Source organism: Sylvia atricapilla, chromosome 18 (assembly GCF_009819655.1).
Source record: "Sylvia atricapilla isolate bSylAtr1 chromosome 18, bSylAtr1.pri, whole genome shotgun sequence".
In the NCBI taxonomy this organism is placed as follows: Eukaryota; Metazoa; Chordata; class Aves; order Passeriformes; family Sylviidae; genus Sylvia; species Sylvia atricapilla.
Window position 1 is genome coordinate 8,576,076 of NC_089157.1, and position 25,227 is coordinate 8,601,302.

Sequence of the window (25,227 nt, forward strand, 5' to 3'; positions counted from 1 at the left end):
TGGGTGAGATTTGGGGTGCTCTGCGTCTGGCCAGTCCCAGGGGGAGGTGGTGGTGACAGATTTGTGTCCCAGCCCCGGTGGAGCAGCAGGAACAGCGCAATCCCAGGGTGGGAAATCCAGCTCTGGAGTGCCTGGCTCACTCCGGGGATGAGCTGCCTTGGAGAAATGGAACCTGGCAGCGCCAGCAGAATGTTTGGGCACAATGGGGTCAGAGGACTTTTCCACCCTCAACAATTCCATGGCTCTAGGCATGAATCAGTGTTGTCCCTGTAGCTCCCAAGCCCTACAGCCTCCCTCCCACACCTCTCATTCCCTATATCCTATTCCCTGTATCCCACTCCCTGTATTATCCCCATTCTTATGTTATTATTGCCATTCCTGATATTATTATCCCCATTCCTTATTTTATCCTCATTCCCGCTATTATTATCCTCATTCCCGGTATTATTCTCCCTATTCCCTATTTAATTCCCACTCCCAATATTCCCGTCCCCAGCGCTCCCCCCAGCGGCGCGCTGCGGCCGCGTTCTGCGCGCGTTGTGCGGGGCCGGGCCCCTCGCGGCCGCCGTCGGGGGCGGGCCGGGCCGGGCCGGGCAGCAGCGGCCATGGGGAACCTGTTCGGGCGGAAACGGCGGAGCCGCGTCACGGAGCAGGACCGGGCCGTGCTGGTGAGGGCGGGGATGGACCGGGCCGTGCTGGGGAGCGGGGGAGAGCGGACAGGACCGGGCCGTGCTGGGGAGCGGGGGAGAGCGGACAGGACCGGGCCGTGCCGGTGAGCGGCGGTGATGGAGCGGACCGGGCCGGGCTGCCCGTGGGGTTTGGCGGGTCCCTGCGGCGATGGAGAGGCTGGGCTGGGGCTGAGTGGCCGCGGTGCTGTCGGTGACACGGCGGGGAGAGCTGTTTGAGGGGGCGCTGGAACTGTCAGGGCTGCGTTGTGACCCTGTGTCCGTCCCTCTGTCCGTCCCTCTGTCCGCCCGTCCCGCACTCCCTCCGTGACCTCTCTCCCGCAGCAACTGAAGCAGCAGCGGGACAAGCTCCGGCAGTACCAGAAGCGGCTGAGCCTGGGGCTGGAGCGGGAGCGGGCGCTGGCCCGGCAGCTGCTCCGAGATGGCAAGAAAGAGTGAGGAGAAGGGTCAGCGGGGCGGGGAGCGGCACTGCCACCTCCAGGGTGTCACCGGCACGGAAACACCGCTGGGTCGTAGGAATCGGATCCCGGAATGGTTTGAGTTGGGAGGCACCTTAAAGTTTATCCCATTCCACCCCCTGCCATGGGGAGGGACACCTTCCACTATCCCACTCCAAGTCCCAATGTCCAACCTGGCCTTGGGCACTGCCAGGGATCCAGGGGCAGCCACTGCTGCTCTGGGCACCCTGTGCCAGCCCTGCCCACCTCACAGGACAAGATTTATTCCCAATATCCAATTTGCTCATGCTTGCTCCTCACAGGAGCAGGTCCGGGTTGCCGGTTCAGCTGCACACAAGTTGTCCCCTTCTAGTGAAACACAGAACAAGAGTGGCTTTGGTGGGTTCCTTTAGGCTTCAGCCACTTCATCCCTGCTGCGTTTGCCTCCCTCTGTGTCCCTCAGGAAAGCCATGCTCCTGCTGAAGAAGAAACGGTACCAGGAGCAGCTTCTGGATAAAACAGAGAACCAGATCAGCAACCTGGAGAGGATGGTGAGTGGGGCCTTGGGGTGTTCTGGGGTGGGGCTCCCCTTGGATCCCCTGGAATTCCATCCCAACTGACAGGTCCTGGCAGGTGTTCAGCCCTCTGTCCAAGGGCAAATGTCTCCAAAATTGTACCTGTGCCACAATTTTCCCTGCAGACACAGGGTCATGTGTTTGGAATCTGCAGATTCCCTGTTAAATGTGTGGTTTGGAAATTGCTGAAACATTACTCACAGGGGGGATGGCTGCACTGGGGCCTTCCTGGGCTTGCCTCAGCCCTGTTGTTTCAGAACTGGAGGTGTTTGGGTTTGGGGAGGTCTCAGCTGGGACTGGCAGCTGGAAAATCTGGTGAAATCACTTCAAGAGCTGTTGGACCTGCTGGTGCAGCTGCCTGTGCCGAGCTGTGTGGATGTTTCCTGCTGCTGGTGCCACTGACAGGACAGAAGGGGCTCCACTGATTGCTCCTTGCAGCTTCTCTGGTGGTCCTGGCAGCCTGTGTCTGCCTAATAATGACAATCATGGAATTATTGAGGTGGAAAGAGCTCTCTGAGCCCAGTCACTCCCTAGCACAGGGCCACCACTGTCCCCAGCTGCTACATCTCCATATCTGTTAAATCCCTTCAGAATTCACTGGGCAGCCTGTGCCAATGCCTGGCCAAAGTGTGACAGGCTCTTCCCTTTCTCCTTCCCACTCCAGGTCCAGGACATCGAATTCACCCAGATTGAAATGAAGGTCATCGAGGGCCTGAAAATAGGCAACGAGTGTCTGAACAAAATGCACCAGGTACTTGGGGCTGGGCAGTTCAGAGGGGCCTGCCTGGAGCTGCCTCCCTGCAGCCCTCCCTCACCTGCATTTTGGCTCTGCCCTTCAGGTTATGTCCATAGAGGAAGTGGAAAGGATAATAGGAGAAACCCAGGATGCTGTGGAGTACCAGAGGGTGCGTACACGAGGAGCTGGGAGCGGCCTCTGCTCTGCACAGACCAGGGGTGGGCACTGTATCCAAGAGCCACCAGGCTGGGAATTTAATGTCCTGCCCTCTCTCCCACAGCAAATAGACGAGCTCCTGGCCGGCAGCCTGACTGAGGAGGATGAAGATGCCATTCTAGAAGAATTAAATGCTATTACTCAGGTGGGGTTGATGTTTTTGTAATTAAAATCCACATTTTTAGGAGGCTGTTTTTAACAGCGGTTAAAATACCTTTTTCCTACTCTCAGAGCTCGGTCTGGGGGGAAATCTGGGACATTGCCACCCCAGTCTTTGCCCACAGTTGTGGTCTGTGACACGTGTGACACGTTCTGTTTAATGTCCTTGCAGGAACAGTTGGAGCTTCCAGAAGTTCCTTCGGAGCCACTCCCGGAGAAGATCCCAGGTATGTTCTCCTTGCACAGCTCTGGCTTCTCATGCTCCTGTCCCCTGCAGTGGTCTGAGACCCTCTCCCAGTGTGAATGTCTGGGGAAATGGGAAGGAGCAGCAGCTCCTGGAGTGGGGCAGGCCCAGCTGAGCCCTCGCTCCAGCAGGACCCAAGGCTCCACTCCCTGTTCCATCAGCATCTGGTCATTCCCTTGGGGAGCAGAGGGAATGCTGTCCTTGTCACGTCCTGTACCTGCTCTGGAGCAGCCTCCTGCTGTGAGACACCTCATTCCATGTGGAGGCTCCATAAGGAATTCCTTCCTTGCCTGAGCCAGGCAAAGCTTCCTCCCACAGCCCCGGGCTGGTCACAGCACAGGGACGGGTATTTTGTGGATGTTGGATTCACCCTGCACAACACTGGATTTCCCCGAGGCTTGGGATGACTTGGAGCTCTTCCCAGCTCACTTCCCAATGATTTGGAACCAGCTGGATGAGGATCACTGGCGTCCCACAGTTCCAGGATTGTCAGAGCACGAGCTCCACACAGCTGATGGTCCCTGAGTGTTCCTGAGCGATCTGAAGCCTCAGTGGATGGATTTGTGTGGGAATGAAGCTGGGAAGTGGGAGAGCTCATTAAGAAGGTGACCAAACAGGCCTGGTGGCCCTGCCTGGCAAAGAAGGAGCCCACTGGGGTTCATCAGGTGTCTTTGCTGAGGAGCTGAAAACTCAGACTGGTGAAGACTCTTCTGGGACAGCAGAGGCCTGAGCTGTCAGCCACAGGAGCTGGACCTCCCTGTTTGTGCAAAGAGGAGCTGGAAGAAGCCATTTCCCTGTGTGGAATCTGCCCAGGAGCAATCTGGGGTGTGGGGCATGGGGCTGGTTTCCTTGGAGCTTGTTTACTCCTAAACAGGGCTCAGATGTCAGCACCGAGGCCAAACAAAACTCAGCCCGGGGGTGTCGGGTCCAGGGGCTGAGGGCAGAGCTGGCCCTGCTCTTCCTGCCCAGGATCTGTCCCTGGGCTGGTGGCTTTGCTGGGCTGGCCGTGTTCTGCAAGTCTGTAATTCTTCAGTGCTGTGAAAAAAGGGCCATTTCCACATGGGAATGTGGGATTATTTAACCAATTTCTCTCAGTTCAGGTACTGTGGAAGCATTTGGTGCCCTGCAGAGTGGACACTGAGCCCTGGATCCTCCTCAGGAGATGGCTGCAGGATATTTGCATTCCCTAATTCTGTAACAAGTTTCTTTTCCTTCCACAGAAGTGTCACCCGTCAAGAACAGGCCAAAGCCAGAGCTGGTGGCAGCATCTTAACTCCCAGTGCTGGGGATTCCCCCACGAACCTTTCACCCTGGACAGTTTGCCCTCCCAGTGTGTGCTGGGAGCAGGCAATGCCTTGGCAGCATCCCAGCTGTGCTGGGTGGATTGTGGAGCAGGATTCCCTGCGCAGGGTGGGGAACCTCAGCTGATTATCGCTCTTGTATCAAGATTATTTTCTAGTGCTTTCTTTTTTTGTAACTTAAATTCCAAACTCACTCAGCTGCGCTGTCTCGGGATTAAACAGCAACTCTAAATCATCCAAAGCCAAATTTTTCTCTGTAGGTGTGATTGTGGTGGTCAGCCTGCCTTTGCTCTGGCCAAATCCCAGGAGATGCCACGCTCAGAGTGCCGGTGGCTGTGCTGGGTGAGCACGAGCCCTGTGCAGCACTCTGCTGTCCGTGTCCCTCTGTCCTTCTCTCTCCTGGTTCCATCTGTTTAGGGGCAGCCGTGTCCCTGTCCTGCTGCACGTTGGGCAGTGCAGGAGCCCTCAGCTCCCACGTGTTGAGCTCTGGGCTGGGCTCAGAACCAGCCCCAGGGGGGTTGATTTGGGCCAGGCTCAGCCTGGGTGCTCGGCCCTGCTCCTGCTCTGGCCGGGCACAGCCTGGTGCTGGGAGCTGAGGAGTCAGCCCTGGGCTGGCAGAAATCACCTGCAGTGCCAGCAAGGAGCTCCTGCCCGCGTTAGGAGCCAGGATCCCTCCCTCGTGGGCTCTGCTCCAGCGTCAGAGTTCACCCTTGGCTGGATGGACTGATGGATCACAGGACTGTGCTGCAGCTGCTCCTGCTGGACATTTCCTCGGACACTGCACCGGACACGGGGCCTGGAACTCCAGAAATCACCACTCCAAAGTGCTCTGGGAGCAGCTCGAGGGAGCCCCAGCCCCTTTGAGGACTCACTGGGAACACTGTTGGGGCAGCCAGGTGCTGGCAGATTTGGCTGCTCTTGGAACAAACTCACCTGGCAGTTTGCAGATGCTCTTCAGGACACTGCAGATCTTCATTTACTATGTTCTTGAAGCCACAACCCCAAATCTGCATTTCTGTGACAGGAGAAAGGACCAGAGGGTCCTCGGACGTTATGGGGATGTCATGTGGGTTGTGGGATCTGGTGCTAGACAAAAAGTGATCCCAGGGACTGGGATGCTCCTCTGTGGTGCTGGGCCAGCAGCAGCTCTGGGTGGAGTCGTGCTCTGGGTCCTCTGTGTTGTGTTCCAAAGACTGGCCAGGGCATCCTCATCCTCCCCATGTGTCCCCAGTGCAGTGAGTGCCTTGGAGCCTCCCCGTTTCCACTCCCACTGCTGTCTCCTGACTAATGTTCCACACCCGCTAATGTTCCACTCCTAACCAAATGATCCACATTGGTGATCCCAGGGCCGTGTCTCTGGTCACCCCAGCTGCTGTTGGGACAGCCAGCCCCTGCTCCCAGCCCTCTCCGGGACAGGGTTCTCCTCTGCTCCTGGTGGTTTGTTCTCTCTGCTCAGTCCCGGCTGTGCTGCAACGCAGCGCGTTCCCACCAGAGAGAGCCTTGGACTCAGCAGTGCCGCGCCGGCAGGAGCATTTCTGGGCAGTGCTTTTCCTTCAGGGCTCCTGCAGCGCGGTGCCAGCCGGGTGCTGGGCAGTTCGACTGCCCCTGGTCCATCTGCATTTACGGGAGGGGCGCGGGGCACTCCCAGGACGGTCTGGAGGGGATCTGTGGATCTGTCCTGGGAGCGCAGCTTCCACTTGCTGCTGCTTGGGGAAAACCGTATTCCCCGGGAGAGGGATGAGGAGGGTGTGCTGCAGTCCCTCTGCTCCGGTTTTCTTCCTGATAAAGGTCCTGGCAGCAGGAGGGACGAGCCAGCCCCTCCCCAGGGGCTGGTGCTGAAGGGGTTAATGCAGCTCCTTCCACTCGTGGCCACAGTGGCGAGGCCATTTCCCGATCCAACAGGAGAGTTGGGAGCAGAGTGGCCGCAGCCTCCTCTGCTAATCCCTGTCCCACCAGCTTGTGCCGGGTCTCCTCGGGAGGAAGGGCTGGGATTGGGCTGTGACCTCTGTGCTGTGACAAGAATGACAATAAACGGGCTCCAGTGGCTCCACCGACTCCTCTTCCAGCCTCGTGTTTGCACAGGGAGTGTTTTGGATGAGCAGGAGTTGCCTCCCTCCTCCCTGCCCTGCTGGCTCCTGGGAGAGATGTGGGCAGGAAATGTCAGAGCAGACTCCGTGTGTGACACAAACGCTCCTGTTTGGTCCTGTTTGCCTGGGAGGTGACAGTGCTGGGACAGTCCTGGCACGGCCCTGAACCAGCTATGGCTGATTCTTGAGAGCCTCTGCCACTGTCAGAGGCCAAAAGAGGGGATTTGTGAGAATTGCTCTGGAATTGTCAAACTGATCCACGGCCACTCCGTGCCCAGGCTCAGGGCTGGCACGGACGTGTAACTCACACCGTCCTGTCCCCTTTTGCCTCCCTCTGTAGGACTTTGTGCTTCCATCCCCAGGGCCTTGTCCAGCCACCTGCCCCAGCCAGCACCAAACCCCTGTGTGTGACTGTCCCCAGCCTGGAACGGGCACAGGGACTGGGGACACCCCACGCTCGGCCCCAGAGCAGGGTGAGGCCCCCCCAAGGTGCTCCTGAGCCTCTGGCTGTGCTTGGGCAGCAGCTGCTCCCTTGTTGCTCTGGGTTTACATCTCTCCTGCTGCTGGGAGCAGCGGGATGCCCGCGGATCCCCCCTGCCTGTGCCAGCTGAGCCCCGGGCCGTCCTGCCGGGCCCTGGGAAAGCAGCTGTGCCCAGTTTGGAGGGTTCCATTAGCGCTCCCCGTGCCCCTCAGCTCTGGCAGCGGGCTGGGAGCCAGCTCCCGCCGGGAGGGCTGCGCACGGAGCTCTTCCAGCTGTGTTTGAGTTGGCCAGATGTTGAGTGAGAGGAGTGTGGAGGCAGCGCTGCTCGTTGTTAATTAAACCCTGGAGAACAGGAACAAACCTCACGCTCCTGCCTGGGCTGCCCCTGCAGAGCTCAGAGCCCACCCCAGAACCCAGCCCTGGCCCCCCTCCTGAGCCTCTGGAGAGGGTCTGGTCACCAATGCCCACGTGTGACAGGGACAGGAATTCAGCATTCCCAGGAGCAGTCACTGCTCCAGGATCTCTGTGCTATTCCCAGCCCTCAGCTCAGTGGCGGGTCCAGCTCCGTGGCCTTTAACGTGGTTGGCAATGTTGGATCCCAGCCCCACGCAGGGGAAAAGGGGGAATGAGGAGCTCTGCTGGGAGATGCTGCTGCCCATTCCCTACTCCACCCACAGGGACAATCCCCGTTCCATGGGGACACTGCCTCATCCCGTGGGATCTCAGAGCCTTCACCCAACACCCCACATCCCCGGGAGCGAGGTGTGAGCCTGGGGGTGCAGGGATCCCAGCCACCGTTATGCAAGCAGCAGTGCCTTTAAATAGACTCTACTCCCTGGTGTCCAGGAGGCAGCTGGGCCCTCCCAGGCCCCTCAGCCCAGCTGACAGAAGCTGGTTTGGGGCAAAGGCCGGGAGCTGCCTCCCCTCCTCAGCTCGGAGGGAATTGTGTACCAGAGGCGGTGGCAGAGCCCCGGCAGTTTCTATGCCAACACAGCTGGATGGCAGCGCTGCCAGCCCACCCCCAGAACAGCTGCACAGCCCCCAAACAGCTGCACCCCAACGGGACTGCACCCCCTGACACCTTGTCATGTCCACTGCCTCCGATGTTTCCTGGAACACCCGTGGAAAAACAAACCAGAGCCGAGAACCTCAGAGGTGTGGGGTCTGTGGGTCCTGCTGCTTTTTGGCACGAGGGGCTCGGGGCTCTCCCTGCCCCACTCAGCTCCTACCCCAGAGGAATGAACTCACAGTGTCCCTTGTCCCCCACCCTTCCTGCAAACCCTGACTCAGGACCAGGCACAGTTTGATGAGGATCTTTCATCTTCCTCCTCCTCCTCTTCGTTATCCACACCCCAGGCTTGCCCTGCCCTATGTGGGGGTCCCAGTGGTTCCCACACTTGGGGGACACCCTGGGGTGCTGCATTCTGCACCCAAACCCCACAGTGCCAACCCCCCATCCCAACTGCCCACTCGGACAAACTGGGAACCAACCCCCGGCTCCTTCCCTTTCTCTCTTCCACATTCTCCGTGCCCTGGTGTCACGCTGAGTCACCAGCAGAGCAACAGAAGAGCCTTTGGCAGGGAACAAGCCCAAGTTTTGATAGTTGGACTGTGGGAAAAAAAAAAAAAATCAGCGCAATTTCCTAATTAGAGCAGGGCTGGGAACAAAGCGGGTCTGTGGAGCGCGGCCGGGAATGTGACCTTTGCTGGCTCGTGGTGCCAGACGGGAGCTGCCGGAGGACGGTGGTGCTTGGCAGGGCTGAGATGCCTCAGCAGGACCTGCTCTGACGTAGGAGCCAAAATTCCTCCTCCTGGGGGACACGGGACCCCGTGGGAGATGGGTGGAAGGAGCGCTGGGAGGTGGCACTTGTCCCCGTGTCGCCACTTTTGCTGCCCCAAACGGCCCTGGTTGCCTTGCCCCGCTCTGGAATGCGGCTCCTCAAGTCGTGGCCACGCCGGGTGTCCCCAAGAGCCAGCGCTGCCGCGTGATGGGTGTCCCCAGCCCGTGTCCCCTGCCCGTGTTTGTCACTCAGGCAGCTCAGCAGAGCGATGGCAGGCTGCTGCGGGGCTGGGGCAGCCTCAGCCCAGCGCTCCGGGATTAATTAACGAGAGAGGAAACGAGTGGGGACCGGTCCCAGGGCTGTGCTGGGCTTTGAGCAGGAGGAGCCCCGTCCCTGCGGAGAGGCTGGAGATGCCGTGCAGGCAGCGGGGTGGCCTTGGGGCTGGAACAGCAGCAGGGGGAATTTGGCACCGCGTCCTTCAAGGCCGAGAATCCAGAGTTTTGCTGCTTCCCGCGAGCTGGGATGGGCAGCCACAGCCAGCAGAGGTGGCCGTGGGACAGGCAAATCGGGCTGCGACCAGCCCAGGGCCAGCTTGAGGGACAGGAGCGGGGACATGGGCAGGGGATGGCAGCGGGACCTGCTCCTGTCCCTTCTGCCACCTCTCTGTGACCGGCTGCTCCTCCCCAGGCCGGGCTGGGCTGGGCAGGGGGAGGCAGCCCCCAGAGCCCCCAGCAGCACCTCGGCTCTGCCCCGGACGCTTCCCCGAGCTCAGCAACGTGATGCAAAATCCCATCACGCCAATTATGCAAATCGCATAAACTATTCCTGTTATTCCGAAGGATCCCCAGAGAGCTCCTTAGCGCTGTAATTCAGCATTACTCACTCGTGAAACAGGCGCTGGGGCAGGTGAGGAGGGACAGGGGCTCGGGCTGTGCCCCAGCCTGGCAGTGAGGAGGAGCCGGCACGTTTTGGGGCTCCCCAGAACACCGAGCTCTGCTCCCCCAGCCCCCAGCGGGGCATGGCAGAGGTTGGGTTTGCTGTGGAGCCCTCCCAAGCCTGCCCAGTGCCCAGGGATGGCGGCACGGATGTGTCCCACTGTCCCACGGCCGGTGCCAGCCCCGCTGCCCCTTCCCCTGCTCCAGCAGCCCGAGCCCCCCTGCATCCCTCATTCCCCGCCGGTGCCTCCATCTTCCCAGGCCCCACCACAGCTCTGCATCCGCAGCGCTTTGTTCTCCCACCCACTCCTTGTTTCCTCCGTCATTCCGGCTCCTCCCTGTGCCTGCGCTCCCCGGGAGCCTCCGGGGAGAGCCGACGCTCCTCCTGAGCCTGGCCTCTGGCAGGGCCCGGGGGACGCGCTGGGGACACGCTGGGGACACGCTGGGGACACGTGGCAGGGCTGTCCCCCCGGCCAGCCGGAGCTCCAGGAGCGCTGCTGGCACCGGGAGTGTCCCGGACTCGGAGCGGCTCCGCCCGCGGCCGCGGGATGAGGGACTGGGAGCAGAGGGGTCCTGGGGCACTCCGAGGATTGCCATCAGTGCCCCCGGGGATGAGACCCAATCCCAGCTGCCCTCGCCATGGGCACGGCCAGGTGCTCCAGGCAGAGAGTGACACGTGTGTCACATCAGGGAACAGAACTGTCCCCAGTCCCCGGACACAGCAGCTTGCACTGCTGGGAGTCTTGTCCAGAAGCCGCTTCCAATGGAATTAGGGAAATCCTGGGATGGTGAGAGGTCAGGTACTTCGTTGTGCCTCAGTTTCCCCCTTGGTGAAATCATCCCACCCCGTTTGTGAGTCCATGTGGCCCAAGTGTGAAGTGGGAGCTGGGAGTGTCTGGATCCAGAACCGCGGCTTCCACCCTGCAGAATCGGGGCCTGAATTGTTCATCCTTGGCTAATCCCCAATAAATGGCTTTGCTGGGTTTGCCCGTGGCGCTGGGCAGGATTTAACTGCTGGGAGCTGCTGGCACACAGGGGACATCTCCAACCCAGGGGCAGCTGCTGAGTCCTGACCCTCTGAAGATTCAGGGAGCGGCTCCCACCAGCGCCAAGAGTGACAGAATCATGGAATGGGCTGGGCTGGAAGGGACCTTAAAACTCATGGGACATTCCGCTAGACCAGGCTGCTCCAAAACCTGTCCAACCCGGCCTGGAACTCTTCCAGGGATCCAGGGGCAGCCACAGCTTCTCTGGGACATCCAGGCCAGGGCCTCCCCACCCTCACAGGGGGGAGTTTATTCCCAATATTTAACTTCAGCCTACTCACTGTCAGTTGGAGGCGCCTGCTGGAATCCTGGTGAGGGACGGCTGCGCTGCAAAGGGGAGGCTGAGGTGGAGTTTGGGGGGATGCTCCAAGACCTGGGTGCTGCTGGGGGTTTGCTGGCCCAGCTCCTTAATGAGGTGCTCAAAAGGAAGTGGAGGGGGGCAACCTGGGGTTGAGGAGGGCAGGAGGTAGAACTGAGTGAGGTGTTCAGGGAAAACACATCCTGGACTCGTGAGGGGTTGGTTTGGCTCAAACTCAGTGACCCTCAGATGTCAGAAAAATCACGTTTTGATTATTTTAGAAACAAAAACTTCCTGACACAGCGCAGGGAGGGCTCACAGCGATGTCAGGGCTCCGATGGAGGAGCCATCTGCCCAGGACCACAGGACAGGCACTTCCTGGGGGTATCTCATTAACACGGTGACACTTGGGCACACACCTGCCCTGCCTGGGCTGGGCAGGGCACCCAGGGGTGGGTGGGCTCAGCCTTCCCCTCACACACTGAAAAGGGGGAACACAGAGCCAAGGGCTGCCAGAGAGCCTGTGGGACTGAGTGGGGAAATGGGAGATGGAGATGATGGAGATGATGGGGATGATGGAGGCAGCTTTTAGCCTGGTCCAGTTCCCTGCCTGGTCTCTCCTGCTCTGTCAGTGCCAGGAGAATCCAGTGGCCACCTGGAGCAGCTGGGATTGGATCTTTCTTGGGAAACTCCAAGCATTTTCTCAGGGATTATGAAAAAACCCAGCACTAGTGCTATGATGGTCCCTCTGCTTCCTCCTCTCCGTGCTGGCCAGCGACACACCCCACTCAAACGCACCAGGGATTCCAACCCACCTTTATTTCTCCTCTCTCCATGTCACTGAGGCTTCCCGAGTGGCTGAGGATGTGGCAGCTCTGGGTGACCCCGCAGTGCCATGTTCCCCTCCCTGGGCAGTTATGCTGCCCTGCAGCACCTCCCAGCCGTGTCCCTCCCTGGCAGCCACCACACCCACCGGGCCGCTGGAGCAGGGACAGTGTCCCCAAGCTGGGAACACGGAGGTGCCCAGAGCTGTCCCTCGGTGCAGCTGCTGTCACTGCCCTCGGACATCACTGCTCCGGCCACTGCTGCCCTGGCCGTCACTGCCCTGGGCTGGCCCGGCTCTCGTTGTCCCTGCTCTCGGTTGTCACTGTCCCCACCCTCCGTCCCTGTGCCGGTCGCGTGACCCGGCCGGGAGCGCTGGCGCGATGCCACCGCTGCTAATTAAGAAGGAACCTAATGAAACTTCGAAAAATAGCACAATTTCCTCCCCACACCTGCAGCCGAGCGGGGTGGATTACATAAGTTTTTTTGTTGCCACAGCAACTTCGCTCCACCCGGGGCTGGAGGTGGCCGGTGCCGCGTGTGCTGTCACCCCGGGCAGGGCTGGCTCGGCGACGGGGCCGCTGCCCGCTCGTCCCCTCGCTGTCCCCTCGCTGTCCCCACGCTGTCCCCGGCCCGCCGTGGGGCTGCCCCACGCCACGGTCCCGCCGTGCAAAGGGCACACGGAGAAGGCGCCGCGGGGCTTCAGGTAACCCACGGGGACTCTGGCACCATGGTTACCCTGGGCACGCTCCAGCTGCCGCCGAGCCCCGGGGAGTGAATCACCCTGACAAAAAGGCAGCCAGAGCAGCAACCGGGAGGAGGAGAGGGGGGAATAATAAAATAAATAAAATAAAAAAACGGCGATCAAAGCAAACGCTACGGCACGAGGCAGCGGCAGGTTTTTCCTGCTGAGAATTCCCAGGATGCTGCGGGAGGATTCGGGGCGGCGGCGCTGCCTCGGGCACCGCTCCCGGCCCGGGGACAGCGCGGCCACCGCCACCAGCCCGGGGCTGGGGACACGGCACGAGCCAGGGACGAGGATAATTTGTTCCGTGCGCCTCTGACTGTGAGGAAATGAACTCCCTGGCTGCTTCCAGCCGTGGAGCAGCTTCTGGGAGCAGGGAGATTGGAGGCAGAAAGGCTTTCAGCACTCAAATTCCAGGGGATAAGGAGAAGCAGAGCACGAGAAGAAAGTGGAGCGGCTGTCTGTGAGCAGGCCTAGATGGAAGAGATTCTCTGAGGGCTGTCCCAAAAGGCCTCTTTTATTATCAGAAATTACAAATCCTTTTATCTTGCTCACCAGAGGAACAGCTTGTTTGAATTGCTGGGCTGTCACACTGGAATTAGATGCAAGAACCCCCCACATCCATGACGTAGCGAAGAGCTTACATAACGTAACTAAAAATAAGGTGATGGAGATGCAGAGAGAGGCACTCTACTCCCGAGTGCTTGATCCTGAATCCTTCCCCGACGCTGGAGAGCCAGAGAGGTGCTGGTGTCTGGCTGAGGGAGTGGCGTCCCCAGAGCCAGCTGTGGCCTGGCCACGTGGGATGGAGAGGGAAAGTGGCCCCGTGGTGTCCCAGCAGCGCTGCAGACAGCCAGGCTTTCCCCAGGGAACACCTCCCAGGACACTCCTGTTCCCACTCTCCCTGGGCCCACAGCTGCTCCCTTTCCTCAGCCCCAGGGGGAAAGGGTTACCTGGTCACTCCAGAAACACGAGAAAAATCCTTCTTGGGGGCTGTAAATTCTTTGCTGTGCCCTGGAGTGTGGAAGCTCTGAGGCAGAAGCCAAAATGGGACCCGAGCGCAGCCAGAGGGAGCAGCTGCTGGTGGTGCCCTCCTGGTCCCTGCCAGGGCTGGGAGGGAGAGCGGGAAGGGGAACAGCACCGGGAGGTTTGGGACAGAGGTATCGACCTGGGCTCCTTGTTCTCGGAATTGATGGATGTGATGGAAAGTAACACAGCTGCTTAACTGTTTCACTGCTTCTCCCAGCAGAGAGGAGGGAGAGGAAGGCTCGGCCCATGGGCACGGCCTGGCCGTGAGGCTCCATTTAACCACAGGTCACTCTGCCGAGAGCTGCAGGGAGGACAGAGGGGCAGGGGACAGGGTGGGGACACTGGCTTTAGGGCATGGACCTGCTCTTCGTGCCCCTCAGGACCTGGGTGAGAGTTGCTGCCGTTGGCCCGAGGGATGGGAACGATGGGGATGCATGGCTGGGACGTCCCACAGGGACCTGAGGGCCAGGAGCTCTGGCAGGAGCCTCCCATGGCAATCCTGGTTCTCCTGGCTGGTGGCACAGCCTGGGGGCATGAGGTAGCAGGCAGGGGCTGGTGTCCCTCGGGCCGAGCATCCCAAGGTGCACATCGTGTTAATGCTCATCCCACCTCTGCTCTCCCAGCCTCCCTGGGCAATGTGCACCCTCCTTCCCAACACCCCACAAAGCACAGGCTGATCTTCCTTTTCCGACTGCTCCTCAGCCATCCGCTCCCCTCTGCCCGGGTGGGGATGGAGCACAGCCCCGGAGTGGGGGCACAGCGAGGGTGGGGGTACAGCGGGCCTGGAGTGTGGGACAGCTCAGGGGTGTGGGGCACAGCCAGAGCTGGGGCTGGGGTAAAGTATGGGGATAGTGTGGGCTTGTGGGCTATGGGGTGAGGCATGGCAGGAGTGTAGGGTGGGGAATGGGGTGGAGGAGGGACATGGAATGTGAACGGGCCATGGAATGAGGTACACCACGGGGATGTGGATGGGGAATGGGCACAGGATGGGGTACAGCGGGCACAGCGTGATCCATCCATCCATCCATCCATCCATCCATCCATCCATCCATCCATCCATCCATCCATCCATCCATCCATCCATCCATCCATCCATCCATCCATCCATCCATCCCAACACTACCAGCCCCGCACGGCCAAGGCACGGAGCCCGGCACGGCCCGGCTCGGCTCGGCTCCTCCCCGCGGGGCGGTGCGGGGCTGGCCGGGGCGGTTCGGGGCGGGCACGGCCTCCGGGAGCCGATAAAAGGCACGGCGGCCGCCTCTCCGCGCTTTCCCCGCGCCCGCGCCCGGCTCCGCCCGCAGCCCGCCGCCCGCGCCGCCGCCCATGGTGCTGCCCGGCCCGCCCGGCATGGCCCGCTCCGAGGAGGTGCACCGCCTCACCGAGAATGTCTACAAGGTGAGTCCGCAACAGGTGCTCGGCGCCGCGTCTCGCCTTTTTCCCGTTCACGGAGTTCTTTGAATTGTTGGATTTCCCCTGCCCGGGACGCGCGGGGGCAGAGCGGGCTCGGCCGGAGGCGCCGCCGGGGCCGCCCCTGGGATGTGCCCGGAGCCGGCCGGGGCGGCGGCGGCCACCGGGGGCACGGGGCGAGGGGCGGCCCCGAGCCTTCCCCGGGCAGCTCCAGCCTTGCCGGGGACACCCGCGGGCACCGGGAGCCGCCGGGGGATGCCCGGTCCCGGGGTGGGCAGCGCTGTCCCCGCATCACCCCGCGCCGCCCTCGCCAGAGCCATCAGAGCCTTCCCCATGCCATAGAGTTCGGGAATCTTTACGTTTTTCCTTTTTTGCTTCTCTCCCTGTGTCCTCAGAAAATGCGACAATTTACGTGGTTTAATTTCCCCCCCGAAGGAAGCGGTTTCTGCTCTGCTGGGTCTTGAGACCAAGACTAATAAAACTGCTGTAGCCGAACGTGTAACGCAGGATGTCGTTTGTTAAACTGGGAAGCTTGCACGATTTCCTGTCATTTAAGAGCTTGGATTGAGTTACCTGAGAGCACAGAGCAGGGGGGAGAAAAAAAAAATAGAAGAATGTAGTACAAAAAGTACCGAGGCAGCGAAGTTCTGAAGTCTTGGTTTTGGAGATCCTGGGGTTGGCACAGCTGTTCAGGCAGAGCTTGTAATCGTGGCTACTCTGAATCCTGGTGACATTTAGCTGTGGTTTCTGGGGCTCCCTCCAACCCTGCCAGGCACCTCCTGTACCCGGAGCTGCCACCGTGCCCTTGGCGTGGGGCAGGGCCGGCTCCGAGGGTGTTCCCAGTGTTTGTGCCTTGGCACTGCCGGGCCCGCAGCTGCCTGGGCAAACAGGGGGACAGGAGCAGCCCCAGCCGTGACTCAGTTGTTGTTTGAGGTGTGTAGTCCTCGAAGCACGGGGCTAATGACGGGTTTGGGGAGCGGGTCACCGTCTCCCCGGGCACGGCCCTGGAGGAGAGCAGCGTGCAGGGCACTTGGTGCCGGCCCATCCTCCCGAGAAACCCGGGCTCAGGGCCCAGTGCTGGCCCGGTTCTTCCCTGGTGTGACCAGAGCAGAGCCCTCGGCCCGGGCCGGGCTCCATCAGCACCCGGCTGACCCAAGGGCAGGGGATGCCTTGGCCCCGGCAGCCAGAGGTGGCCTGGGAGGCCTCCATCAGTTAGTGAACACCTCAGTTCCTTGGGATGCCAGTGGGAGCAGCCAGAGGCAGGGAATGAGAAGATGGAACTGGTGAGGCTCTCATGGGCTCACCCGAAATCAGCGTGTCGGTGCTGGGAGCCGGAGGAGGATGGTCCCGGCTCTGGTTGTGTTCCCTGTGCTGAGCAGAGGCTCCTCTGAAGCCAGCGATGCTTTTCCTGGCTTCTGGAGATGTGTGGCACGTGGTGCCTGCAAGAACCTGGCGTGTCCCTGTTCCCTTGAGGACTTCAGCCACCCCTGAGCCCAGCGGGACAGCGGGACTGAGGTCTTCTGGATCTCCTTAAGCTTTGGAGTCTGAATCCAAAACCAGTCCTAGTGCTTCAGTTCCCGTTACCTGGGTGATTTGTTTTTGGCCTGTGCAGGAGCTGCCATGGGCAGGAGGAGACAAACCCCCAGGACGGGGACAATGCCACCGAGCCCCGGGCCAGGGTGGGTGGCTGAGCCCGGCTTTGCCTCCTGCCCTGGCCGCGGTCCGGGCGGGTTTGGCAGCGGCTGGAGCTGGAGCAGAGCTCCCCACGGCCGGCACAGGCTTTCCCGAGGCGCTGGGCTCGGGGAGCCCATTGTCATGGTTTTCCAGAAGCAGCGCTCACCCTCGGAGTGACTGTGCTAATGAGCTGGTGGAGGAGCTGTCAGCCGCCCCCGAGCCGATGCTGCCACTACAGGCAGCTGCCTACACGCGGGGAGTAATTACAGAGGGAGACGGAGGCTGCTGGCACCTTCCGCCAACGTAATCCCACCTTTGCCGGTGCTGATTCACTGGCAGGACCCCGGAGTAGCGGCAGCTGCCGGGCCGGGCTGTGCCGTGAGCCCCGGGGCTGGGCTCCGAGCGCGGGCAGCTTCCTCCCTGCTCACGATTGTCTTTTTGCAGAAAGCAGGGACTGGCAATTCTTCCTTCCCCCGAAGACAGATCTGTCTCCTCCTGCCAGATGAGATTATTGCCGTTTACAGCCCAACCTCCATTTCATTTTAAAGGCATTTTTTTTTTTCATGCGGGAAGATGGGTTTGCAGTGGTGTGCGAGTAGCTCGGCGTTTGAAAAGAGGTGTTTGCTTAACAACACCCCGAACTCGGAGCTGAATTGTGGTGCAGAAACGTGGACAGAATTCCTGAGGGTCGTTTGCGCCCCATCAGCGGTGCTCGGTGTTACTGTGGTAGCAGAGCCTCTCCTCCTTCTGTCCAGAGGGATGGGAGCGATTCCTCCTCCAGCGGTTCAGCGAGGAAACCGAGGCTGGTTTGGTGTGTTTGGCACCGGAGGGATGATGCGTGTGGCAGAGGATGAAGGAGCCGGCCTGTGGCACCCCAAATTCCATGTCCTGTGCTCCCTGCTGTCTCTGCTCCATGCCTTGAGGCTCCCTGCAGCCCAAGCCCTGGGAGATCTGTGGGCTGCACCCCGGGGGCTCTGAGCACCCCAGGGACCCGTGCTCCCAAGGCTCCGTGGTGGGCTCGGCTCTGGGAATGCTGCTCCATCCCCTGTCAGGCTGGGGGAGCATTCCTGGCCTCCCTGGAGAGGGGACAGCGGCAGACACGCGTGTTCCCAGGTGTTGGGGAGCAGTAGGTGCTGTCCCACCCCAGGGTCCTGCTGCTCCCCGGGCTGCAGGCTCTGCCCTCGCTGCTCTGCCGTGCTGAGCCTGCTCCTGGTTAAGGTTTCATTGGTGCTGCTCGTGTTGCAGGGCAGGGCACAGAGCTGCTCTCGGCTCCTCTGGACACAGCCTGGGGCTCAGCCCCTCGGTGCCACATCTCTGGGGAGGGGACTGGGGGACCCTTGTGGCTCCTCAGTGGAGATCCCAACCCCGAGGACCTGAGGATGGCCCTGCCTTGCAGGGGTGGCCACTGGTGGGTACTGAAGAGTGCTGCCAGAGTGCTGGGGTGCTCTGTGCCCCATGTAGATCCTCACCCCAGTTCTCTTCAACCCCAGACCCTCACACAGATGTTCAGAGCTCTTGCCCCAAGACTTGGACCCTCTTGTCCTCTGGCATGACAGTCAGGAGAAACTAAATGCCTTTAGATGGGGACTGGATTTTTCCCTGATTTTACCGGCTGGGCTCTTTCCTGACAGAAACTTGGCTCTTGAAACCCCCAGGGCTGTTCCTGATGGCGCTGGGCAGGACGAGCTGTGATGGAGGAGGCAGCACTGGGCTTTGGTGGGCATTAAATATTGATAGCAAAATGATGAAGGTGCTCCTGGAGCAGGGCTGACCCATTTAGACACAAAACTTCCTTAGAGCTGAGCTGCTTCTGCAGTGTGACAGTGACAGTGGAGAGTCCCCTGGTGCTGCCCCTCTGTCCTGCTTGTCATGATCACCCATGGCTGGCCCAGGTCCCTGTGCACTGTCAGTCCTGCAGGGAGCCACAAAATCCTTAGGAAGGCTGGAAAAGCCCTCTGGGACCATCAGATCCAACCATTCCCTCAGCACTACCGAGGCCACTAAGCCATGTCCCCAGGTGCCACATCCATGGGGGTTTTGGGCCCTTCCAGGGATGTTGCCCTTCAGCTGTTGTGCAGGATTTGCCTGAGCAGGAGAAGCCTAAGCCACGTCCACTTCCAGCTTGAGTAGGACTTAAATTTAGGATTTAGGAGCTGGACTTCCATGATTCTTCCTTGCAGGCTCCTTCCAGCTGAGGATATTTTATTCTTTTCCATGATTCTAAACTCTTCGTTGTGGGCTAATTTATAGGTTTGGAGCATCCTGGCTGTAGCTGGAGTGTGCTCAGAGGAGAAAAGGGACCTTGTTTCTGTTGCCTCTTCCCCCACCAAAGAGAGCAGGGCTGTGTCCTGGAGACCTTGTGCTTTGCATTAGTTTGATTTTTGGCAGCTGAATGAAGCCGTGCCAATCCCGGAGAGCTGAGTGGTATTACCCAGGGAATTCAGCGCAGTGGAACAAAGCAAAGCCCTTTCAACCCTTGGCTGCCAGGTTTTGTGTCTGTGTTTTTCTGAACCCTGCCCAGGCTGCCCATGGAAGGCAAACAACTTGTGGGTGCTGCTGAGGGGGCAAAATCAGGGGGGGTGAATGAGATTTGCCTTCATTGCCGCAGTGTTACTGAATATTTGCTTTGCTGTTGGTGTCCTGCAAACCTGGATTCACCTCTCCTGTGTGGGACAGCCCTGCCACAGCCCCTGATCCCGCCCATGGAGGGGGATGAAGCCTCTGTTGCCTGGGGAGCAGCTCCAGCACGTCCCTGGCTGTGAGGGGTGATGCTGCTGAGCCGTTCCATGGCACAGACCTGTTCATTTCCCACCATTTCTCCTTGGCAGGTCTGGGGCTCTCACCTGGAGGGCGGTGTGAAGGCTCTGGAGCCACCTTCCCTTCCCACCCTGGGAGTGAGAGGAAGGCTTGGAAAAGGCTATTTTTATCTCCGGGGTGAGGAGCCCTTTTCACCGCTCTCATCCTGCCAGGCTGTTTTTGTTGGAGGCTCCAGACAATGTTTGAAAAACATTCACTTTCAGCAAACTTCCTCCTGGGGGGTTGCTGAATTTTATTTGGCCAGCACAGAGTCACCTTCCCGCTCCTTCAGCCGCTCCATGAGACCCTTTGGGGGCTTTTATCTCTATTATTTGTTGCTTTAAAACGTTGCTTGTGGATCAGTGGGGAGCAGGACCTGCCCTGAGCGGTGCCAAGGCTGGGTTGTGCTTTGATTCCCTCTTGTTTGGACAAGATGGGCTGAATTTTGGAGGATGCTTTGTCTGGGGATCCTGTTCCATCATTAATTCCCTGGGTTTCGTGCTCAGGACGATGTGTTTACACGGGCACTGCTGAGAAAATCACACTATTTACATATCCCCGTGCACCTCCACGTACACAAACACTGCTCTGAACCTGCAAACCGCCGAAAAAATCTCCTCCCTGCAGAAATCCTGCCAACATTGCTGCTGCTTAAATATTGTTCAGCCTCAGAGTGCTCAGGCTGAGCTTGAGTTTGGTCGAGCCTGTGGCTGGGGCTCTGCCAGAAGTGGGGATGTGCCTGTCCCTGCCATGAGCAGGAGGAATTGTCCCTGTCCCTGCCCTGGGCAGTGATCCCACACCTCTGGCTGCTCTGTGGGATGACCCAGGTAGATTTTGGACTGGAGTTCAGCGTGATGTGGGCAGGATGGAGCAATCCTCTCCAGTGGTAATTAACTCCGGTGCAATTCTCTCCTACACGTTGGAGATCACCTGGCTTGTTGCTACAGGTTCATTTTCTCCTCTCACGCTGAGCACATCCACCAAAGTGCTCTGAGCTGCCCCAAAACAGCTCCCAGGGCCCTGTGTTGTTGGCCTGCTGCCTTAATTAGCGGGGCAGCTCCTCATTAGCCTCGTCAATCATCTTCTGCCCTTTGCAGTTGTGGCTGGTGCTGTGAGGACCTGGGAGCTGCTGGGGACAGGCTTTGGGGACACTGCAGCCGTCCTGGAAGGATTAACGGGATTTCTCCTGAAATACCAGCACTGGGGCGATGCCACCCCTCTGACAGGTGCCCCTTCACAGGGACCTGCCCAGAGGAACCCAAAAAGGGCAGTCTGGAGCCAAGAAGGCTCTGGCTGAGCCTTGCACACGTGTGGAGAAAATTCAGCTGTCAGACTCAAGGGCCGGGCAGCAGGAACTGGGATAAAAATGCCTCAGGCAGAAAATAAGCTTTATAGTGTTCGGGCAGCCTCATTTGAGGTGACAGATGCTTAATCAGCTTATTCCCCGTAAGTGTCTGCCTGTCTTCCCTCCCCTGCCCGGGATGGGACTCTGCCAGCAGCCTGGGGGTGCAGAGCCTTGTTCCCAGCAGGAATGCCCGTGGTGCATCCCTCCTCAGGGCCAGTCAGGCTCTGAGCTCCATTTTCTGGTGGCACCTCGGTGGGAAAGTGTCCCCAAGGCGGGGCAGGGGATGGGGACCAGCTCTGGGGCTGGACTCCATCCCGAGGATCCCCAGCAGGGGAAGGAGGCTGTGCCTCTCCCAGGGCTGGGCTGGGGTTGGTGTCAGGGTGAGGGCTGTGGCTGCAGGGCCAAGCACACAAAGAGCCCTTCTTCTTCTCCTCCCTGATCCGATTATTCCTTCCCCCATCTTAACCGAGGGCCTTGGAGCGAGGCAGGGAGAGCTCAGGCAGCTCTGCCCACGGCCACCCCACCCTGTGGGCAGGTGGGCAGTGCCCCCCGGGCTGAGGGACCCACGTGTGGCTCCTGGCACAGCTCAGGGGGTGCTGCAGGCTCTGCTCTGCCTCACTGCAGCCTGCACCTTTGGAATTCTGCTCTTTGTTCTGGTTGTCTGTGCTGGGCTGGTGCTGCTCTCCGTGGCCATCCCAGGAGAGGGACATCACCTGCCACCATCCCCCGGGTCTTGGGTCACCTCCCTGGTTGGTCTGAGGGCTGCTGCTGCCCCTAACAGCCACTCACAGTTGTACATAATACAGTATTATCGTTATTTTTGCCATATCTGGTAATTTTCTGGCTGGGGCGTTCACTTTCCACTCCTGGGGAGGCATCTCATGCTGGGGCACTGCAGAACCCCCTCGTTCTTGGCCCTGGTGGTGCTCAAGCCCGCCTTGGTCTTCCTCAGTTGTGGGATGAGGGGGGATCTTGGGACATCTTCCAGGGAGCTGGGAGGGACTTTTTTTTTTTTTTTTTTTTTTGGCTCTCTTTTTGTGTTTACCCGCACAGAGTTGAGCACGGAGCTGTTCACTCCACTGCCCACCATCCCTGCTAATCCCAGCAATGTTCTGTTCCCTTTAGACCATCATGGAGCAGTTCAACCCCAGCCTCAGGAATTTCATTTCTATGGGGAAGACCTATGAAAAAGCCTTAGCAAGTAAGTGACATTGGGGCTGCCAGGCTGGGGAGGGGGGGAAAGCTGGGAAAACGTTGGGTTTTGGTGAAAATCTTTGGGGTTTTGTTGAAAAGTTCCTTGTTCCCGTGGGGAAGGAACTGGCAGGATGGCTCTTGGACCAGGTTGGGATGTGCAAGGCCATGGATGTGGGAGGGACTCCAGGGGGAAAATGTTGGGAGGCAGCAGGATAATAAAACACATCTCCAGATAGTTCATCTTTAAATGTTTGTTTAAAATATTGAGAATTGAGATTTGAAGCTTTGTTTAAAGAGGTGTTATTGAAATGTTTAAATTGCCCAGAAGAATGAAGGGAAGGGAAAAAGCCTAAAAGTCTTGATGGCAGCTCTTGATTGGGAATGCAGGATCCTTTGGGGAGCCATTAGGGAGGTGTAGATTTAAGTGATCAAAAGGAAGCTAGGAATTGATTAAACCCCAAAACGGGCTGTTTTGACTTAAACTGGCTTTTTGCACTGCCTGGGCCCTCCTCAGCTGAGTGTTAAGGAGGTTTAAGCTTTGCTCAACCCAGAGCTGTGTTTTTCCAGGGAGGAGCCTCTTCAGACCTGCTGCACGTGTGTCCTCTGGATTTTAGTTTTGAATAATCTCAGTGAGAAATGCCCTTGGGGGAGAGTCTGTCATCCTCTTCAGCCACTTTGGTGTCTCCTGTTCTGAAGTGCCGGGGTTTGTGTCCCGACCTTGGGGAAGGATCGCTGCTCCTGCTCCTGTGCCTGCAGCACATTTCCTTTCCCACAAGTCAAGCGAGGCTCCCGGCTGTTTCCATGAGGAATTCCAAGCCCTCCCCCTGTTCCCAGGTGCCCCGGACGCAGCGTCCTGCCAGCGCTGGGCACTGGTTTGAACTGGGATTTAATGGCTCAGCCAGCCGTGACGGGGCAGTGCCCGTCCAGCCCGCTCCACAGCCCTGGGGCTGTGGACTCTGATCCCCATGGAAGGGGCACAGGGCACCCTCAGGAGCTGCAGCTTTCCCAGAAATTCCTGGGGATGCCAGTGGAGTGGGCTTCATGGTTTGGGGGTGCTGTTCCCTGCTGGCAGCAGGGAAGGGAGCAGAGGAGGGGTGTGACAGGGAGAAGAGCTGCTTACCTTTGGGACTGTGTTTTGTTTTTTTTTTTTTTAATTTATTCTTCTGAAATATTCACCTGATAACTCAGCTTTAATGACCTGGGAGATGGATCTGTTTATCCCAGGCTGTTCCTGTGCCACCAGCCGTGGCACTGGGGATAACCAATGTGATCACTGGGGTTGTGCTGTTCCCACATCCCTGCTGTGAAAACGCTGCGCAGCCAAGGACCTTCCTGTCATTTTTTACCTTGGCTTGGGTCATCCTTCCGAGCTGGGGGGCAGCTGGAGGAAGTGCAGGGCCCAGGAGGCAGAGCAGAGGCAGCGTTGGAAGGCTGGGGCTGTACAGCGTGTTCTGTGATTAGAGGAAACCCCCTGCTTATCTGATTAGAGTCAAGTGTGTAGCTGGAATGTCAACAAACAGGGCTGAGCTGTAATGAAAGTCTGTGATATTCAATTATTCCGCAGTGATTTCTCTGAGCAGCGTTAGCAGCCTGATGCTTGCACTGCCATGAAAACCACCACGGTCCTGCACGTACCTTTTCTAAGCCTAAATTACCCTGTAATCTCGCTGCTCCAGCCTCCTTTCCTCTGTTTGTTGTGTGGGCCCTCCCCGTGGGGTTCAGCCCTTTGAGGTAATACCTATTTTAGTGTCTAGCATCTCCTCAGTGCCCCAGAAGTTCCAACAGCCACTAAGGAGAACATAACCTCCGTTGTTTTTTTGGTGCTTTTTAGGCATGACCTACGCAGCAAAAGGGTACTTTGATGCTCTGGTGAAGATGGGAGAGCTGGCCAGTGAAAGCCAAGGATCAAAAGAATTGGGTGAGTCCCCAGTTTTTTGCTGCTAAGATGGAGTTGCAGATTCCCAGCTCAGGGATGAGACAGATCCTTGGGGAGGGCGAGCTCAGTGTGGAGCTGATCCTGCCTGGTCTCTGTGGTTACTGTCACTGCAGTCTGGAAAACCCCCTGATGCTCTCAGTGTCAGGGCTTTGGCTCGGGGTGTTCCTGGAGAGCAGCTTTGTGCTGGTTTTTTCTCACTTGGCGAAGGAGAATCAGCGTGTTTTGGCCCTGGAGCTGGGGCTGAGCTGCCCATCGGGGACCTCTGAGGGGAAGGGGCAGGTTGGAGGCCACCCAGTGCTGCTGGGGCTGGAGTTGTGCCCTGCTGGAGCCTCCCTGTGCCACTGCCAGGGACTGGTGTTTGCCCAATCGATGGCAGACGTCACGGGCTGTGACGCTGGCTGCTCCTTTCCCTTTCTCACACTTATTTCCCCAGCAAATCCTTTGGGAGCTGCTTTTTTCCAGTCCCCCTATTGCCCAGACATCCTCCTGTGTCCTCCCTCCTCACAGCCGTGGCTTGAGGTGAGAATCCCAGCTCCCCCCATGGTTTGAGGTGACAATCCCAATTCCTCTCATGGTTTAAGGTGACTCTCTCAGCACACCCCCATGGTTTGAGGTGACAATCCCAGCTCCCCCCATGGTTTGAGGTGACAATCCCAGCTCCCCCATGGTTTAAGGTGACCATCCCATCTCCCCATGGTTGGAGGTGACTCTCCCTCTGGGATGCTGCACCTTGGTAAGGTTTTCATGGAGTGAGAAGGGCCGTGGTCTGGTGTCTGTGCAGTCCCAGGTGAACCATTCCTCCTCCTCCTCCCCCTCCATCCCTCCCGCAGCTCCGGCTCTGCTGCGATGGCAAAGTGCTCATTAAAGCGTCTCTCCGGGGCAGGCAATTAACAGAGAGGTTGAGCTGAAACGACTCTAAAGGCTGGAGGAGTCGAGGAGCAGCCCCTGGGCTCTGGATTTGGTGTCAAGCCCCGCTCCCCCCAGCGCTGCTGCTGCTGCCTCGGAATTGTGCTGGGAAAGCACCAAGTGTCTATGGAAACCGAGTCGTGGATTAAAGCTGCCTGGAGCAATCTGCTTCTGTTTAATAAATAAAACAAAGAGCCCTGTGTGCCGAGGGCTGTGCGGAGCCTGCAGGGAGCTGCTGCTGCCTCTCCGGGGCTGAGGGACACCCCAGCTCTGCTCACGCTGCAAACCTGGCTTTGGGCACTTCTGGCCCTGGCTCCTCACCCAAGGACAAGGCTTTGATGTCCTTGGTGTCGTCTCCCCGTGTGTGGCTCCAGTCTTTTGGGATTTA

General features: G+C 59.0%; 2 protein-coding genes across 8 annotated transcripts in view; both read left to right on the top strand.

Moving 5' to 3' along the window:
• The first annotated feature begins 565 nt into the window (after positions 1–565).
• On the top strand, positions 566–4,589 carry CHMP6 (charged multivesicular body protein 6). Its single transcript, XM_066332279.1, has 8 exons — positions 566–668; positions 1,011–1,120; positions 1,587–1,674; positions 2,363–2,449; positions 2,538–2,603; positions 2,715–2,795; positions 2,982–3,036; positions 4,274–4,589. The coding sequence occupies exons 1-8, from the start codon at positions 606–608 to the stop codon at positions 4,324–4,326; spliced, it is 603 nt and encodes a 200-aa protein (XP_066188376.1). The 5' UTR covers positions 566–605; the 3' UTR covers positions 4,327–4,589.
• A 10,251-nt stretch (positions 4,590–14,840) lies between these two features.
• Positions 14,841–25,227, top strand: part of BAIAP2 (BAR/IMD domain containing adaptor protein 2) — a 38,532-nt gene continuing 28,145 nt past the window's right edge. For all 7 annotated transcript variants that reach the window (XM_066332317.1, XM_066332313.1, XM_066332311.1 and 4 more), the window contains exons 1-3: positions 14,841–14,976; positions 21,929–22,004; positions 23,829–23,915. In XM_066332317.1, the coding sequence (XP_066188414.1) occupies positions 14,905–14,976; positions 21,929–22,004; positions 23,829–23,915 (235 nt within the window). In that variant the 5' untranslated portion in view covers positions 14,841–14,904. The remainder of the gene's footprint in view (positions 14,977–21,928; positions 22,005–23,828; positions 23,916–25,227) is intronic.